This window comes from Ictalurus punctatus, chromosome 26 (genome assembly GCF_001660625.3).
Source record: "Ictalurus punctatus breed USDA103 chromosome 26, Coco_2.0, whole genome shotgun sequence".
NCBI classification, from domain to species: Eukaryota; Metazoa; Chordata; class Actinopteri; order Siluriformes; family Ictaluridae; genus Ictalurus; species Ictalurus punctatus.
Window position 1 is genome coordinate 13,625,952 of NC_030441.2, and position 19,279 is coordinate 13,645,230.

Sequence of the window (19,279 nt, forward strand, 5' to 3'; positions counted from 1 at the left end):
ATAAATCAGAGCAGATGCACTTCTGAAGGTTTGAAATACACACATTCAGTGATCCATTACAAACCTACTGGTCTCTCAGTATTAACAATAGTGTATTTTATTCTCTTGACAGAAAAGTCACAAAAATTTCATGTGAAATAATCACATGACTATCTTCACGTTATCTTTCACACAGTTATTTCCAGATGGTGTGTGTGTGTGTGTGTGTGTGTGTGTGTGTGTGTGTGTGTGTGTGTGTGTGTTCCCACGTTTTTTTTTAATGATTCATTAATTTTTGCATGTCATGTCATATTGTTCATGTGATATTCACGTGTTTACTAAAGTTGTGATACTTTATAAAATGCAGAATTCATCTGATTTTTATTTTTATTTGGATTCCTACCGACTACCTCGGGTCCTTAAATTAAATTAGCTGGTCGTTATTTGATTTCACCAGACTCTAAGATTGGAAACAATTATCTTCGGACTTGCCAAGCCACGGAAACACCCAAGTGACACAAGTCTGCCACCGTGTGGACGTTAAGGTGTAGTGATCACATGGTACAGACAGATCGTTTTACGTCATTGAATGAGTGTGTAATAGTTATCCTATATATAACACACGTACACCATCTATATGCAAAGGATATATATTTACGTATGTTTTCAATAATACAGTGAGTTTGGAAAGTCTTCAGACCCCTTCAGTTTGTGTACATTTTATTGTGTTTAAGATTTATTGTAAAGTAAATTTAATTGACTTCTTTTAATTAATCTACACAATGACCTATAAGGACAAAGCAAAACCAAGTTTTTAGATTTTATTGTGTGAGCAAATTTATTAAAATCCAAAAGTGAAATCTCTTTCAGTTACATAAATATTCAGAACCTGTATTTAGTATTCAATAGAAAATTCTTCCTGACAGATCCTTTCAAGCTCAGTCAACCTGTAGGGGGAGCGCCTGTAGACTGCCTTTTCAGGTCTCTCCACAGATTTTCTATGGGGTCTGGGATATGGCTGGGCCACTCAAGGACATTCAGAGAGTCAGTCCCAAAGTCACATTAGTGTTGATTAGTGTTGTCTTGGCTGTATGTTTCAGGTCTTTGTCATGCTGTCTTTTCCTCAATCTAAGGTTGTGTGGTCTGTGGAGCAGATTTTCTTCAAGGACGTCTCTGTTTGGATGCATACATTCTTCCCCTAATTCTGACCATTCTGCCCATCCCTGCTGTTGAGAAGACTCCCCCATAACATGATGCTGCCATCACCATGCTTCACCGTATGAATGGTATTAGCCAGTACCTGCTTTTCACCAGATGTAGTGCATGACCAAACTTCTTTCATTTCATAATGATAGAGCCCAGTGTTCCTAGGAACATTCAAAGCTTTATAAATGGTTTTATACCCTTACCCAGATCTATGTCTTGACACAGTTTGATTGTGGATGTCTACATGGAGTTCCACAGACTTCATGGCTTGGTTTTTGGCCTGACATACACTGTGAATTGTGGGACACGCAGGTGTGTGCCTTTGTAAAAACATGTCCAATTAATTGCATTTGCAAGAGGTGCACTCCTGTCAGGTTCTAGACCCATCTTAATATAATAAAAGCAAACGGGATGCACCTGAGCTCAGTTTGGAGCATCTTTCTTAGCCAAGGGCCTGAATATTTTTCCAAATTAAAGCTTTCAGTTTCTGATTTGTAATAATTTTTAAATTTGAGTACATTTCCAAAAGCAGTTTTCTCTTTGTCATTATGGATTAATATATATACTATTGTGTGTAATGTCAAAAAAGTAAATTTATTCCATTATAAATTATATAAAGTATAAATATATTCAAAAAATATTTATATACAGTTGAATGCTAGGTACATAAACTTATGACAAAATGAAGAAGACAAAAATGTAATTTTTTGCAATTTACTGCTTAACAAATTACAAACAAATGCCAAATGTTTTACAATCAATTATAAGTTGCAAAAATGGGCAAATAGTGTATGTTAACATATTAGATAGTAAGAAAATCAAAATGACATCAGTTTGGAAATTTGCATCTTCTGTTCTAGATTTCATTTAAATACTGTATACTGTAATACTTTTTTTTGTAGGTTAATAAATGCACTTTCTTTTTCACCTAAAATGTATGGGTGGTGCAAGCATCTGCACCCCACTGTATAAATCTGTCACTGATTCAACACACAACTAGAAATATTGAGTTATATATTGAGTTTTAAATATGTAAATACAGGAAAACATTTGGAATTTCAATATATTGCAACACATCTATTTAGCATATTTCAATATATGTTTTAAAATTAATATCAATATTAAAATGAAATTAATTATTCAATACTATTCTTGTTCTCATTATCATAATAATCATTAAACTGAAACAAAATACTTAAATTAGCTTTAAGATAAAGAATGAAAGTTGGTCAATGGAAAACAGGCCTAGATTATAACCAAGTACAGAGAATGCACTTGTAACTATAACAGCAAAATATAAAGCAGGGTGTTTCGGTGATGTATAAATCTTTAAAGTATGATTTTTGTACATATTATCCGGGTCATATAGTCCGGGTCATATAGATAAAAGTGTGCTTCATTTTTTATTTTTATTTTTTACAGTTATCAGTTATACAAAATGGCATTTCAATTGACTTATTTTCTGCTGAATTTTGCCCTAAATAAAAATAATAAAATTTTATAGGAAAGACTTAGCCAAATGAATTTAAATGATGTTTTATGTATTAAAACCCTTTTTGACTTATATGTATAGACCGACTGTCTTTCCTAGCAAATGATTCATTCAGCTAAACAAGCTGTCTTGTAATTGATATCTTGTGAGTCAGTGAGTTTGTACTGCATAATTAATGATAAACCTTAAGATCACTCATTCAGCCAAAGAGTTTCAGCACACATTTATTGAGAAGCAGTTTATTCAGCTGAAGCTGTGTCACATCTGTGTTAGCCTGAATCCTGATCCCAAAAGTCCAAACAAACTTACCAATATACAAACAGAACATTTTCTTTGAGGTTTGTAAAATTAATCTTAACTTGATCAAAAAGTTAGATCACCAGGGGACTGTTAACAGGCTAGGCGAAGTTTTCAGTGCTGTAGGTGTTAGTTACAGTCCAGTGAAAGCCTCTTAAAGTTTCCTCTACCAGAGAACTCTGATTGGACCTTTGAGATCTGAGCTTACGCTAGTGCAGCCAGCAGAGAGAACATACTCTGGTATAATTTATATGATGCATGTGACTCACTATATGAGGTTGATATGAGAATGACATTTCAACACGGACAAATTTCTGATTATATTCAATACATTCTTAATAATGTTTGCTCATTATTAATATCTTTGTATATATTTGTCTATAATATATCTTCGTCTCTCCGTTCTATCTATCTTTCTATCTTCCTCACTTTGACCTTCCCGTTTTCATCCTTGTACACCCTCACTCTCCTGGTTCGAACCACCCTGTTCACAGGCTGGGCCACTCGTACCCTGTACCGGCGTGGGTACTGTGCCAGACTCGTGCCTACACCTTTTAGGCTCTGGGGGGCTCCTTTGGTGGCCTCCTTGTCTTCATCGTAGTAGCCATGACGACGGAGAAAGGGCTCCAAGGTTGCTAGGCGATTGTTGAGGTCTGTGATGCGCCTCTGTAAGTGGGAGACTTCTCTGAAGAGATCGTTGAGGGACTCTGAGAGCGGACGTACTCTGTGAAGCCAAAGAATAAAATTTTAGAGAGAGTGAGGGTGTGTGTGTGTGTGTGTGTGCGTGTGCATGTGCGTGTGCTTATGCATGTGTGTGTGTGTGTGTGTGTGTGTGTGTGTGTGTGTGTGTGTGTGTGTGTGTGTGTGTGTGTGTGTGTGTAAATATTTGAGGGTTGAGAGAGAGAGAGAGAGAGAGAGAGAGAGAGAGAGAGAGAGAGAGAGAGAGAGAGAGAGAGTGAATTGTTTGTGGGAGTGTGTGTGCTTCAGTAGCAAGGAAAAAGTGTGGGCAGTATGTGGGTAACGGTGCATGTTTGTTACAGAGAAAAAAAGTTAGTAAATGTGTCTATATGAGAAAGCAGGTGTGTGTGTGTGTGTGTGTGTGTGTGTGTGTGTGTGTGTGTGTGTGTGTGTGTGTGTGTGTGTGTGTGTAAATGTTTGAGGGTCTGGTCTGTTTCAGTTACAGGAAGAAAAAAAAAATGAATACTCTGAAGCAAACTGAAAATATGATTTCATATCAACCTGCAAAGCAGAGCTACCCAGACATGGGCACAACCGCAGCTAATATTTTCAGAGATACAGAAATGTTGTAAACAAGATGAAAAAGACAGCAGATTTGTTCGTTACTGATTCATGGTGAGGTTCTGGTGCTCCATCTAATTGTAACTCAGATTTAATCTTTTCAATCTAAAATAAGAACAGATATGTGTTGATTTTTATTTTTGTTATTACATGATAACATGCATGTAATAACTCGCAGCAGTCGAGAATTTGTGATCAGATCCATTATGCATGTAGGTAAAGCCTGCACAAAATATTTAACCCCTTAAAATCCCAGGAGCCATCAGTGCATCCAGGCTTACATTCCTCACTCCTATGACTACAAAGTAATTTATTTTTAGGAGTTAATAAATATTCCATCCATCCATCCATCTTCTATACTGCTTATCCTTCCTTCAGAGTCACGGGGAAACCTGGAGCCTATCCCAGGAAGCATAGGGGCACAAGGCGGGGTACACCCTGGACAGGGTGCCAGTTAATAAATAATATGCTTTAAAATAAATGACTGAATATGGAAAATAAGAAAACACATACATGTTCCAGGTGACTGTTTTTGTCGGGGCTTTGAAGATTTGGCATTTTATTACTATAATAAATTTTCCTGGTTACACAGCCGCACTTTTTGACTATATAGTACACAGTTATAGAAAGGAATCCTCTCAAGGTTTCTTCCTCTTATTGTGTGAGGGAGTTTTTTCTTACCGCCCTCACTTCTGGCTTGCTCATTAGATATAAATTTATACATTTAAAAAATTTATGTCCTGAATTTATATATTTCTGTAAAGCTGCTTTGTTACAATGTCCATTGTTTAAAGCGGTATACAAATAACATTGAATTGAATTGAATTTGGTCAAAATCATATTCACAGGCCTTTTATTGCTTAGGCAAGTTGCAAGAACTTTTATTAAGGTATCTTTAAAATAATATGGTTACTATATTGTATTGTCTTTAATATACAAAATATTTAATAGCTAATAGTAATAATAATATAATAATAATAATAATAATAATAATAATAATAATAATAGAAAAATGTAAACAGAAGCCTGAAACAAAACTATTCAGATCCATTGTACAGTAATATGGTGAAATGTAGTTTTTCCAGGATATCATTCAAATTATATTGTTAATTATATGTAGAAATACACATACATTAATACACATTTAATAATATACATTGTTTTTCCTAATGTAAATGTTTAATTGTTTGCCTACACATTTTAGATAATTTTGTGGGTGCTTAGTTAATCCAGTGAAAAGAATAAAGGTCAAGACATCAGTGATGTGTGTTCTAATGCAGTGGTTTTCAAAGTGGGGGCCATGGGGGGCCTCAACAATTTGGTGTGAAAAATAAATTCTCACTCTCAGACAACCACACACACACAATCAATTCCTAATGTAATGTAATGTAAACATGTAAGATGTAATTATTAATTAAAAAAGAGGGATATATTCAGAAGTCTGTATTTTTAATGTGTTTTAAAGACAGGGGGCCTCGGTCAAATGTTAATGCCATTTGGGGGGCCTTGCCCTGGAAAAGTTTGGGAACCACTGTTCTAATGCACTTTAAGTAGAAAACCAGTTTTCAGTTAATCTGTCCATGTCAAATATTTATCTCTTTAATGTAGAACAGAGCATTTCCTTTTCAGAAAAGGTTCCAAGTAAAACCCCATTAGAAAGACAGAACCGTTATGCATCCAAACAATCCTTGAGAAATCATTGGCAGTTATATTGGAGGATAGTGCATCCTCTGAGATGTGGAGTCTACTGTAGTAACCTGGAGACTATGAGATGAGAGTGGTCATACATTCATGGAAAAATATGTGTGACCACTCTTGTCCCATAGTCTCCAGGCTACTACAGTAGACTCCACATCTCAGAGGATGCACTATCATCCAATATAACTGCCAATAATTTATTAGGGCATGCAGTTTTGGCCAATCACTGGTTCTCTGTTTAGCCAAGACGCAGTCAGAGTAATCCTGGGAGTCATAATGCTGTAATGAAAAATGAAAGTGTGTAAACACAGCAGTATACCTTGAGTAGTCAGGCAGGAGAGTATTGGGCTGGGAGTGCAGCAGCGTCTTGATCTCGTTAAAGATGCGTTTGCCCCAAGTGTCCAGAACTCTCGTCACACTCCGAACATTAGCCACGTTCACGTGCTCCGCTATCATGACAACACAAGACCAAGCAGAAAAAACATTAAGTTAAATACTCACGAGTTGTGTGAGACACCATGTGACCTCGAGTCAGAGGTGATGAAGATAATGAGATCAGTAAATTGGTGTCCTTGTGTCCTCAAGTTAGTTTGCTTTAACTGCAGGGCTTTAAAAGCTGTAAAACTGACAGACTGTGAGCAGACCACAATGTAATTTTCAGTCCTGTAAAATCATATTGTACATAATATTTGCTGTATCTCCATGAGGGTTATTATTACTTTAGAAATCTAATAGAAAAAAAAACATTCATTATATTTCTGTCGTTATTGTAAATTAATAACTTCATATTTAGATCTCTGGATTCTATAAGACTTGCTTAGTGATGATGATTTGCATTGTTCAAGACAGTTAATTATGTGAATGTACACAGTGAGGGAATGGAGAAAATGTTTGCCTGTGTTGTAGCAGGTTTCTGTAAGAATAAATTAAAATCTGTAAAAGAGGGTTTAAAAGCAATAAACAGGTTGCACAAGATGTTACAATTACTGCAGCAATCAATAGTCACAATTTAATCTACAGGCAATTTAATTATTACTATAAATATATTATTATAGCTAATGTATTTTTAGTGTTTTGAATATTACAATTTCCTGAGGCTGCTTTTATCATTTTTGGAAACTTTAATAGGGCGAATATGAGGAGTGTTTTTCCCAAATAATACCAGCACATTAATTTCCCCACACAAAGTCAACCTTAGATCACTGCTATTCAAGACTAAAGGACAGTTACAAACCTCTCCCCCTCTTGCCTTTGGCAAAGGGGACCACATTAGCATATTGCTGTTATCTGCATACAGACAATGCCTCAAAGTGGAAGAACCGGTTTTTAGAGCAGTTCACAAATGGAGTGAGGATGCCATCTCCAGACTGCAGGACTTCTTTGAATCCACAGACTGGCAATTTCTTCACGATGCAGCAGGAGACAACATAAATAAATACACAGCCTCTGTTATAAGCTACATCAACAAATTCACAGAGGATGTTGTTTCAACAGTCAACGTAATGTCAATTCCCAAAAGAAACCATGGGTCAGTGGAGAGGTGTGCGCCAGGCTGCGAGCACGAACTGCAGCCTTCAACTCTGGGGACCTGATTGCCTACAAGAAGTCCAAGTATGACCTTCAAAATGCTATCAGATCTGATCTGCCAAAAGAGACTTCAGAGACAGAGTGGAGTCAGACGATCATGGATCTGACCCCAAACATACAGGTGCATCTCAAAAAATTTGAATATCATGGAAAAGTTCGTTTTTTCCCAGTAATTTAATTAAAAAAGAAGAACTTTCATATATTCTACATTCATTACACACAAAGTGAAATATTTCAAGCCTTTTTTTGTATTAATCTATGAGGTATTCACAAGAGGACTATAAGAGGGTATTCACTCCCTGTTGGGAAATTACCTGCTGACCATGACACCTGAAGTGAGCAGGGCCGTTAAGAGAGTCAATGCTTGGAAGGCACCAGGTCCTGATGGCCTCCACATATGTGTCCTAAGGGCCTGTGCTGACCAGTTAGCAGATCTTTTCACTAACATCTTTAATCTCTCTCCGAGTCTGACAGTGATCCCCACATGCTTCAAGCTGACCACCATCATCCCTCCAAGAAAACCATTTTCTCTTGCCTGAATGACTACCATCCAGTAGCATTGACATCAGTAATATTGAAGTGCTTTGAGTGTCTCGTCAAATCCTACATCTGCTCCTCTCTATAAGACACCTTGGATCTGGTCCAGTTTGCTTACCGCGCTAATAGATCCACTGATGACACCATTGTAATGGCTATGCACTCTGCCTTGAAACACCTGGAAGAAAGAGAGACCTACGTGCAGATGCTATTAATTGATTATAGCTCTGCATTCAGTACCATCCTCCCTACTTAACAGTCACATGTGTAACTGGATGCTAAACTTCTTGATGAGCAGACCATAGGTGGTCAAGATTGGCAGCCACACATCCTTTACAGACAGACACTCAACACTAGTGCTCCACAGGGATGTGTGTTCAGCCCCCTCTTGTACTCACTGTTCACATATGGTCTGCTAAGCACAACTCCAACATCATCTTCAAATTTGCTGATGATACAACCATCCTGGGACTCATCACCAACAATGACGAGACATTCTACAGAGAGGAGGTCAGCACTTTCAGCATGGTGTGATGACAACAATCTTTCTCTGAATGTCAGCAAGACCAAGGAGATGATTGTGGATTACAGGAAGTCAAAGAGAGGGGGTCACGCTCCCTTTCTACATCAATGGGGTGGAGGTGGAGAGAGTTAAGAGCTACAAGTTCCTTGCTGTCCACATCTCCAAGGATTTCTCCTGGAGCCTCCACACAGCCACAGTAGTGAGAGCAGCCTTTCAATGTCTCTACTTTATGAGGAGGCATAAGAAGTTTGGCATTTCGTCGGACATCTTGTCAAACTTCTACTGCTGCACCATACTGCAGAGAAAATTCTGACCATCTGCATCAATGTTTGCTATGGTAGCTGGTCTTCATCTTACTGAAAAGCTCTTCAGAGAGTGGTGAGAACAGCACAGCTCATCACTGGAAATAAACTCCCGGCCTTACAGGACATTTACCAAGCACGTTATTTGAGAAAGGCCCACAGTATCATTAATGACTGCAGTCACCATGCTCATTGCCTGATTGTGACACTGCCAACTGGCAGATGCTTCGATTGCATCCAATCACAGACAACCAGACAGAAGAACAGTTTTTACCTTCAAGCAATCAGACTACTTAACAGCCAGTAGTCCATCATCTAGCACTGCAACACTTTATTAGCATCACTTTCCTGACATTCAGATAGTTACTCTTCAAATAATAAAATAATAATAATAAAAAATAATAAAAGACAAATAAAAAATGTTCTATTTATTGTACTTGTATTTACTGTTCTGCTTACTTAATAGCCCATGTCACTTTACTCTGCCATTGCCCACCATTTACCTTATTACATTACAGCAACAGCTCAACCATTCATGTCTAAATGCCCAGTGTACCCAGAGTAACTGTGTAAATGACAAATAAATGACTCTTGGATCTCTGTTTAGCTTTGTTTTCAAGTATTATGCCCTGTGCATACATTGCTAATCATTTTTATGCTTAAATGCTTAAAACAGTTCACAATATTTTCACTACATATATGTTTCACTATATTTTCCACAAGGATTACATACTAAACATTATAAGGAAGTAAGAAGAAGTAAGAAAAATTAGGATGTCCATGTGTCGGGGAAAAATAATTTATTTGTATAGTTATTCATCTGTGATTCCTTGAGGTAAAGGACATTTAACTAAATGTACTTAGGTCAATAAGCTATTAATTAATAGTCACAAGACTATTGGAGGTATACACTTCCTTATTATGAGGTAATAAACTCATATGGCCACTAATGAGCTATTTCCTCAAGCTTCTGAAAACCTGGTGAATTTTGGCAAAATTACTACTAACCCTAACCAATAAATAAATAAATAAATAATAACATGTTTAGCAATTTTTCATTTTGGGTCTGCAAGTGCCTCAGCGTGTTTTAGTATTACTCCAAGAGATCGCAAGATATAGCGGAGCTAAACCATTTAGGAATTTAAATGTCATCAGCAGGACTCTGTAATGTGGGGACAATGTAAACTGAATAAGACTGGGATAATGTGGCCTGACCTGCTTTTCTTCGGCTGTTGCATCCTGAACTAAGCAAAACTTAGGTCAGGAATCCAAAATTACTTCAGGGATTTTGTAGAAAATGCTAGTTTAAATCCTATTTGTGTGGCGAAAAGATTTCAACTGGCATAATATAGAGTTAACTGAGTTATTGAGGACTCTTAAAATAGTCTATAATGTAAATATAATGTTCTGAAATAATGTATGAAATAAAGGATATTATTATATTATTATATCTAATCACTGCTGGATGAGTGGGACTTATGAATAGTCTGTCAGTCTGTAGGTTATTAATAAAGGCTAATTATAAAGAAGTAGCTTTTAGATAGCTGGTGTATCTGTGTCTTTTCAACAGACTTTGGAATGAAATCTTTAAATTCAATTCTCTCCCTTTTCACTTTTTGGGGGTGACCGGACTTTAAAATGCTAGAACATTAATTGTGATTGAGATATGGACAAAAAAGCCTCAGATTTTACATTGAGGATATCATTCTTATTAAATAACTTTGGTTATCTACTTTGGTACTGTCCTTGCTTGACCTCTTGCACATTTCTAAATGAGGCGCAGACGTCATGAAGTCATTTGTAATTAACATCTGATTATAATATGATATGAAAATGGGTCATTTGTAATTGTAATTTGATTTGGCAATGATTGTAACAATAGAATTAGCATTTCTGCCCTGAAGGTTTGACTTTCAAACTTTGAGACAGTTCTTTGAGACAGTTCAAATGTACTGCCGAGCAGTACATTACATACTGTATTATTATGTACTGTACTGGATTGATCTATGAAAGTTAGTCATTTGGCACCGGTTGTATATAAGCTAATAATGTATACAGTACATGTAGGAACACGCAAGCAAGCTGTGTTGAATGGGAAGTTATATATATATTTCTTTTATCACTAATTCAGTTATTTGTCTCTTTTAACACTCACAGCTGCAATCAAAATTATTTAACGCCAATTGCAAATCAGGTTTATTGTCAAAATTTACAGACTTTCAGCTGTGTGCAATCAAACAAAAGCAATTGCAATAGTTCAAGACAACCAATGCTTCAAGTGGTTTCCCCAAATTCAACTGAAAATGAATTTATATTGATTTCGCCAGTCTCAAAATTATTCAACCCTATCATGGCAAGCATCTTTAGTACTTAGTAGTGCACCTTTTTGCTGTTATGACCTGCTGCAAATGAGATGCATAGCCAGACACCAGCTTCTTGCAGTGTTCCTGAGGAATCTTAGCCATTTCCTCATGGCCTCCAGTTCAGTAATATTCTTGGGTTTGTGCGCTGTAACCGCCTTCTTCAAATCCCACCAGAGATTGGGTTCAAGTCAGGTGACTGTGATGGCCCTGTAGAATTTTCCAGGACTTCTTCTGCAAACAAGCCTTGGTAGAATTTGAGGTATGCTTGGGATCATTGTCCTGTGAGAAGGTCCAATGGAAGGGCTTCAGCTTCCTCACAAACGGCATGACATTTTCTCCTAGGATTTCCTCATACTTCAATTAATCCATTTTGCCTTCCACACGCTGCAGGTTTCCAGTGCCAGAGGATGCAAAGCAGCCCCAGAGCATCACCGAGTCACCACCATGCATGAGTGTGGACAGAGTGTTCATTCTTCATTCTTCCTTCTCCAGACGTACCGCTGATCCATCGTGCCAAAAAGTTCCAGTTTTGTTTCATCGCTCCACAGAACAGAATCCCAAAACTTCTGTGGCTTATTTGTATGATTTTGAGCCGAATATTCTTGTGCTTTTGGGTCAGTAGTGGTGTACGTCTTGGAGTTCCGGCATGGAAACCTTATGTGTTTAGCACGTGCCTTACTGTGCTCACTGAAACCTCAGTGCCTGTTGCCACCAAGTCTTGATGCAGGTCTTTTGCTGTCACTCAAGGGTTTTTTTCACAACCTGCCTACTCAGAAATCTGGTTGCAGCTGTTGATAGCTTCCTTTTCTGTCCTGTCTAAGTATTTCATACATTTTCTACCCTTAGCCAGTTGAGGTATTTCATGAGTTCCAGCTCAAGTTCCAGCTCAAGCACACCTGGTGCAAATAATGAAGCCCATTTTTGCATATTTGTGTTGTTTTGAGGGATTCTGTTCAGGGGGTTGAATAATTTTGAAACTGGAGAAGTCATGGTAAGTTGCATTTTCAGTTGAATTTGGGGAAACCACTTGAAGCATTCGTTGTGTTGAACTATTTAAACTGCTTTTGTTTGATGTGTTCATTGCAAACAACTGAACGTCTGTAAATTCTGTCAATAAACCTGATTTGCAATAGGGGTTGAATAATTTTGATAGCAACTGCATGTGCAGGAAGTATGAGGAAAGAAGCTAGCATGATGCAACACTGTTGCAAAGTTGTTTATTAATGATGTAAGCAGGAACTATAGAAGCTGTAGCCTATATCTATTAAATCAGTGACATTTTCAAATCACTAAACCCACTGAGTCATTTCTTTTGCATGCAATTTTTTCAATGTTTACCTCCTTCTCTATAGTTCCAGGTGCCATAATCGTCCAACTCATTGCTCATTGCACGCGACAAAGCCAAAAACATCAAGATGACAGCCAGCATCATTACTGTCCTCGTTGCCATGGGAATGGGCATGACGGCTCAGAGGCCTGGAGAAAGAGAAGAGGGGGATTTCAAAAGTTTAATGGAAAACAGATCTGCAGCTTCATAATGCCAGTACCTCAGTCCAAGAGTTGGCAGAACAGTCACGGGTAGTGGAGAGTGAGAGAAAGAGAGAGAGATGAAGAGGAAGAGCAATTAGAGATGCACAGAAGGAGATAAAAAGGAAGCGTAGTTGAGCTAATAAGGCAACTTCATTGACCTCCATGGCAATCTCCACAGAGCAGACTGTCTCTAGGGACTCACTGTCAACTCAAAGTGTGAATGAGGAAAGGACTGAATTTTGTGCTGTTTGGATGACCCGGCTCTTAACTCATCGCTGTGGTGTCTTATATTTTGGTGACCCCATACTGCTAATTAACTAATTATAACTGCTGTACTGTCAACAAGGTGCATAAACAAACAGAGCCAAGTTTCCCAAAAGCATCTCAGCATTATCATCGTTAAATGGTAGAGCAAGCATTACGTTGAACACTCTCTCTCTCCCACACATGCTATTGCAAGCTACTTCAGGAAGAATATTTCATAACAGACACCAATGGTGTATTGAAAAATAATTTAAGTTACTAATAATGTTTACATTCTGAAAGTGGAGGTTGAGGGTGTTAAGGCAACTTCCCTCATTATGGAACAGAAAAAGCCCTGTAAGAGCAATCACAATGAAATAATAGTGTGAAAATGACAGGTCTTTGTAAATCTGGAGTAGATAGGTGGTTGTAATAGTGATCATGTGACCTCCATCTCTTATTTACAGAGGCACCTGTGTACAAGCATGTTGGAACCCTAAGAAAACGAAGGTGTCCATAAGTTTATATCATTAATACATTTGATGGATTTGCTATTTTTTGACTTTATATTAGATCAGTACTGTTGTGGGAAAATATTACAGGGGATAAATGTGTAAAAGAGAAAGAGGCAAAATAAATGTTCATGTATCCTGATATAAAGTCAAAATGTCAGAAGTGTTTCTTCTTCTTTCATTTTCCAGTACTTTCATTGTGTTTTTGTTCTAGTTACTTTAAAAAGCATGAATAAATTCAGTCTGTTTTCAAAGGCACAACAGACAAGCTTGAGAAAGGCAGAATGGAATTATGGTCTTGTGACTGCTGTAATTCAACCAAAACTTAATTTGTTCAACTGAAACTTCAGAGACAAATAGCCTTTGTTCAGGAGTCCCAGATGATGAGACCCTACAAAGGACAGTTTTAAGCCTATAAAGTGCTCAGTATTGATCACATCAGTGATGTGGGGTGTAAAGGGTAAAGCTTTACATAAATCTGTAATCAGGGAGGAATGTAACTGGCACTGGGAACTGAAACAGAGTGAGTCAGTGCCATGGTATTCCTCCAAATGGCCCCCATCCCAGGACTTATAAAGACAAGGGCCCATATGGAGACTGTATCACAGTGTAAGAGCGCTGATCTAGAATCAGCTTCCTCCATCCCTCCAAGATGAATGTGTAATTTTGTGTTCACTGAAAGACAAAAACTGATCCAAGATCAACTTTCTCACTCCAGGGGTTGTATTCATGAGAGTCTCATGAGCATGAGCAGCTGGTATCATAATTGCGCTCATTTGGAGCATAAAAGATAAAAGCTCTATAGGCCCTTACACACATGCACTTTTATGCAGTAATTTACCAGTAATGAATTATTTAAGGGCTAAGGGCCATATTCAGAGTTGAGTTAAGCATGTTGTGAAGATTTAATATCGAAATTGGTTGCGCTGATGTTTAGACCTCTGTCTTTGTTTTGCATGGAGGGTATCCGAGTAGAAGGGCACACGGTGGCTTAGTGGTTAGCACGTTTGCCTCACACTGCCAATGTAGGGGGTTCGATTCCCATGGCTCTGTGTGTGCGGAGTTTGCATGTTCTGCCTGTGCTGTGGGGGTTTCCTTCGGGTACTCTGGTTTCCTCCCCCAGTCCACAGACATGCATCGTAGGCATGTCTAAAGTGTCCGTAGTGTATGAATGGGTGTGTGATTGTGTGCCCTGTGATGCATTGGCATCCTGTCCAGGGTGCACCCTGCCTTGTGCCCGATGCTTCCAGGGATAGGCTCCAGGTTCCCCGTGACCCTGAAAAAGATTAAGCGGTATAGAAGATGGATGGATGGATGGTATCCAAGTAGATGCATCTTAATCAAAGATATTTCTTTTCTTGAGGATTTCATGAGAACTTCTTTTAAAGATAACATTAAGAACAACACAACAATTCGATCAGCTTACTGATTGCCATTATTTTTTAAATTCAAAATAACAAATGGAAAAGCACAACAAAATACATTAGATCCCAAACACACATTACAATTTCATAACTCCAATTTAGTGTCTCTTGGGTTCCTTAACTGTCAGTGTGTGATATAAAAAATAAAATTAATATGCAAAATAATAGTACGTGCTTGATCAAATGCTATTTTATAAGCTGCTTAATAATGAACGTCAAGCCATATTGTTAAATGTACAGTGATTAATGTGATAATTACAACTAAAACTAGTCATGGCACAATACATCTTCCCTTTCATATTCTTGTATTATTTTTATTTATTTATTTATTTTCATTTTAAATTGTCTCTTGCTTTTATTTTACATCCTATTACATTTGACATCAAAGAGGAAAAAACGGGGAAAAAAATCCTTCTTTCATCTGCACTTTCTATCCCTCATTTTGGTGGTGGTGGTGGTGGTGGGGGGGGGGGGTTTAAAGGCAAGTGTTTGTGTTTAAAATCATGTTTTCTAAATGCTATTGTAAAACCAGATCTACAGTTAAAATAAATCTGGCAACCTTGGAGGCATGAACTATATGCAGGTAGGTTGCATAACCTAACTAAATTTTTAGCATGCGCAGGTTCTCTTAGATAAATATTGATGTAACTTCTGGACTTAGGTTGTCAGCATTGAATTTGATAACTGATTTTGAAAGGAAACAAGTTTGACCTGTGAATATCAAGAGGCCTCTTTAGTGAAAAGAAGCCAAGAGAGATACTCTGACGCAGTTTGAGTTGGCTGAATTGAAAACAGAATGAAGAGACAGCTGAAAAGTCAACAAAGCCTAAAGTCAACAAAGAAGACAGTAGACGTGTCTGGAAGTTGGAACTATTCAGAAATAAAGGATAAACTCCAGTTTGTAAAACTTTAATTCCAACAATTCTATTGTACATAGGATTTAGTATACATAATATCATAACAAATATGAATTAATTCCTCCAAATAAAATACCATTTTAAAACCCTAAGGCCAAAACATTACAAGTAAAAAAAAAATCACAGGTTTTGGGATATAAATGGTTTTAATGCCAGATTCAGCTGAATCTATCTGTTGAGGATAGAGCATCTGAATGCTAGCCAAGAATTGGAGCTTTATGAATTAAAAGGCAACATAATTTTCAGGTGAATCTTGACTGGTTAGATGTTGGTCCACATAATTTAATTTATCTTACATTTACAAAATCTGTGGTAACACAGAGAACAGAGTTTCTTCTCTGAATAGATATTTCATGACTAGTGCCAGATGTAAGAACATCCACAAATATTAAAGCACTGACTTTAAAAAATGTTTGAGCAGAACAGCTGAAATAGAAACAAGGACCTTTCCAAATGCTGGTGCTATATACTATAAGCTGCAATACTACAATAGGCAAAACAGATGTCTTATAGACTCTGCTCCTGAACTAGACCTAATGATCTACTTTCCCAACAGAATCATCGGATGAACACATGCACAGGGGTTTGAGGCCAAATATCACTAAGGACATCATATCATGTAAATTAAAGAGTTTGCCAGTAGAACCAGAGGTACATCAAGAACTTGTCACATAACATTTAAAGAATTTTTACTGAAGAGAAAGTGAAGGAAACCAAACACTTGCACAAACTATAGTACGATATCATTAAAGACGAAGATGTTTAAGAATCTTTTTTGATTCAGATAAACATTACACTTACACTTTCAGAAGGTGATGGTATTCTTCTGCTGGTTAACTTACACCTGCTGTGGGACTTTTATCATTCAAAAACAGAATTTCCTTTTAACCTTCTGTCCACTGTTTTACAGCTCTCTCCTGCTTTTCTTTTTCCCTTTCTGAATCGCTGTCTATCTCTTGTTTGTTCCCCTCCCTCTTTTCTGAGCAGCAGTAATGTGATTGTGTAATGTGATTATAGGTAGAGCTATGCAAGCTGTGTCCCACTTGTTTTGATTTGGGACAGAGAGAATTCATGCTTCTTCAACTCTTTTCATCTCTCTCTCTCTCTCTCTCTCTCTCTCTCCCTCCCTCTCTCTCCCTCCCCCTCTAGTCCAGCTGTTTCCAGATGGGAACTTTTGACACTTTCTGCTTTTTGGGGGGTTTTTTTGCTGCTCCCAACAACCCCCATACACACACACACAAGCACTCACACTACTGCAAATGATATTTTGGTAAAGCACACATTAAAAGTCTATAAAAGTATAGAAAGACTTTCATGTTCTATATGAAGAACTTCTGTGCATGATAGCAGTATAGTATAGTATAATATAATAGTTTATCATATCTAATACAAGTCACTATATTACCAATGCTCTGTAAAAGTCTTGTATGATCAAATATAATTTCTGAGGTGTCTCAGAAAGTTCCAAAGTTGGATCAGTACAGTTAAACGGTGTGTATTGGGTCCATATGTAACCCATTTTACAGATTGCCAACATAGAGAGATTGATGAAGAGATAAAAAAAGGAGGGAGATTATGAAACGGGAAATATTTTTTTAGTCACTGACCTCCAGATGTTACTTCTCTTTCGGTTCTTCCCCCCCACCCCCTTTTTTCTCTGATCTGTTTTCATTGAATTTATGAGATCAGTCTTGGCTTCTTTGCTACTGCTGAGCTGCAGTGCGCATGTGCACCTGTTTCTCATTACGCACGATGCATTCATCACTCCAACTGGATTCCTTCTTACTCTTTAATACGCTCAGGCGATAGAAAGTTAGCCAAAGTGCCCAACAACTAACGCCTGTGTGTGCAATAGCTTGTTATAACAAGCTCAATATGATTTTAGAATATCATGACTCCTAAAATAGCTGCTCTCCCCATAGCAGAAATCATTACTTTCCTGTGAAGTGGAAAGAACAGCCATCTCCTAATTTCTTACCTTACTCTATTATGGTTTTGGAAGTCAGACTGAGCCAATGAATTACTACTAAAACAAAAATAGGAAATACAAGCCTATAATTCTTCACAGCAGGACTGATATGACATTAGTCAGATCTTTATTAACTGTAAAATATATTTTTCACCCGTAAGTAGAATCCAGGGACAGTAACCTACTGACATTAAAGGAATACTACAGCATTTTTCAAGAGAAGCTCTTATCTACATGGCCTGTAGCTTATATGATTAACACAGACTTGACGTTCAAGACATTTCCCTCTACTGAATAAAGAACAACAACAACAACAAAGCAAACTACTGTTCACGTACAAGGGTACTAGTTAAATTCTGCCTATAATCCTAATATCGCATGACTATATAAGAGGAATTCAAAACAAACATGAGAGAAAGACTTACTAAAGCTGGTTTTATGTAGTTTTACCCATAATATTTTCCTGACAATTTTCTAGCATTACAATACATTAATACCAGTGCATTGTTTAACTGTTTAAGTTCTAGTTTCAAGACAAATAATTTACGAAGATTGTATTAAAGCCCTCACTCTAATAAGTTATAATTTCTTTAGTAACAACTAACACATGGACTTGGGTATGGGTATGGTGAATTCTTCACATACATGAAATAAATAAAAAAAATTTATAAGGACTTATTTAGCATTTTTGAAAGGAAATGTCACCAGTTTTAACTGTCAGTAGTAATGCTGTAAAATAAAGTTTTTGCCACTGGAAAGTCTTCGGGACAGAAGACACATTACCCCGATCTTAACTTTTCTCTTTAACCTGGCAAGCTGCAACCCTTTTTACTTCATGAGAAAGAAAAAAGAGAGAGTGGTGAGAGAATGAGTTCATAGCTGTTATATAGCTTATATAACATAAGTAATAACAGGAACTAACTTGTTCTGCAGATGTTCCACAACATTCATCTATAAAATTGTAATCACCAGCAAATTATGTATTATAAGAGAATAAAACTCTTTGGGACATGCTGTTATAGGAAAATATAAATCAAATCACTTACAGCATATCGTACTAATATAGGCTGGATCTTTTTGTGCTACCTTTATATTTTATCTTTGTCCCTTGCTGGGTTTGATTACGGGTTCTTTGAACACTTCTATGATTAAACATGTTTGAGTTAATGTACTGGTGCCACCTAGTGGTTGAATTCAGAACAGCATATTTGTTTACATTGTTTTACCTCTTACGCCTGAACTGTTTGAAAAAAATCTATCCATCCATCCATTTTCTATATCGCTTTTCCTACACAGAGACTGGGGCAGAAAACCCTGGAGAAAAGCCCCAAAGCACGGGGAGAACATGCAAACTCCACACAAACAGAGAGGAGGCAGGATTCACACCCTCAACCCCTGAGG

General features: G+C 37.3%; 1 protein-coding gene across 3 annotated transcripts; it reads right to left on the reverse strand.

The window, feature by feature from the left end:
• Positions 1-2,888: 2,888 nt before the first annotated feature.
• Positions 2,889-17,010, reverse strand: si:ch211-243a20.3 (uncharacterized protein LOC100151507 homolog). 3 transcript variants are annotated; one of them, XM_047151321.2, is made up of 5 exons: positions 16,711-16,984; positions 14,799-14,844; positions 12,622-12,759; positions 6,291-6,420; positions 2,889-3,698 (listed from the first exon to the last, which is right to left on the reverse strand). In XM_047151321.2, exons 3-5 carry the CDS (start codon positions 12,743-12,745, stop codon positions 3,383-3,385), a joined length of 570 nt encoding a protein of 189 aa, XP_047007277.1. In that variant the 5' UTR covers positions 12,746-12,759; positions 14,799-14,844; positions 16,711-16,984; the 3' UTR covers positions 2,889-3,382. The 3 variants fall into 3 exon arrangements, with proteins under 3 accessions (XP_047007277.1, XP_047007276.1, XP_047007278.1); XM_047151320.1 differs by lacking the exon at positions 14,799-14,844 and having other exon boundaries at positions 16,711-17,010; XM_047151322.2 differs by lacking the exons at positions 14,799-14,844; positions 16,711-16,984 and adding an exon at positions 14,508-14,775.
• Between the last annotated feature and the right edge of the window lie 2,269 nt (positions 17,011-19,279).

Bases quoted from the DNA above. Each gene is read 5' to 3' on its own strand.
- si:ch211-243a20.3 (XM_047151320.1), bottom strand. From the start codon at position 12,745: ATGCCCATTCCCATGGCAACGAGGACAGTAATGATGCTGGCTGTCATC. The intron at 6,421-12,621 runs GTAAACATTGAA...TTGTCATGATAG, and splicing joins CTGGAACTATAGAGAAGGAG to CGGAGCACGTGAACGTGGCT. The intron at 3,699-6,290 runs GTATACTGCTGT...TTGGCTTCACAG, and splicing joins CTCCTGCCTGACTACTCAAG to AGTACGTCCGCTCTCAGAGT.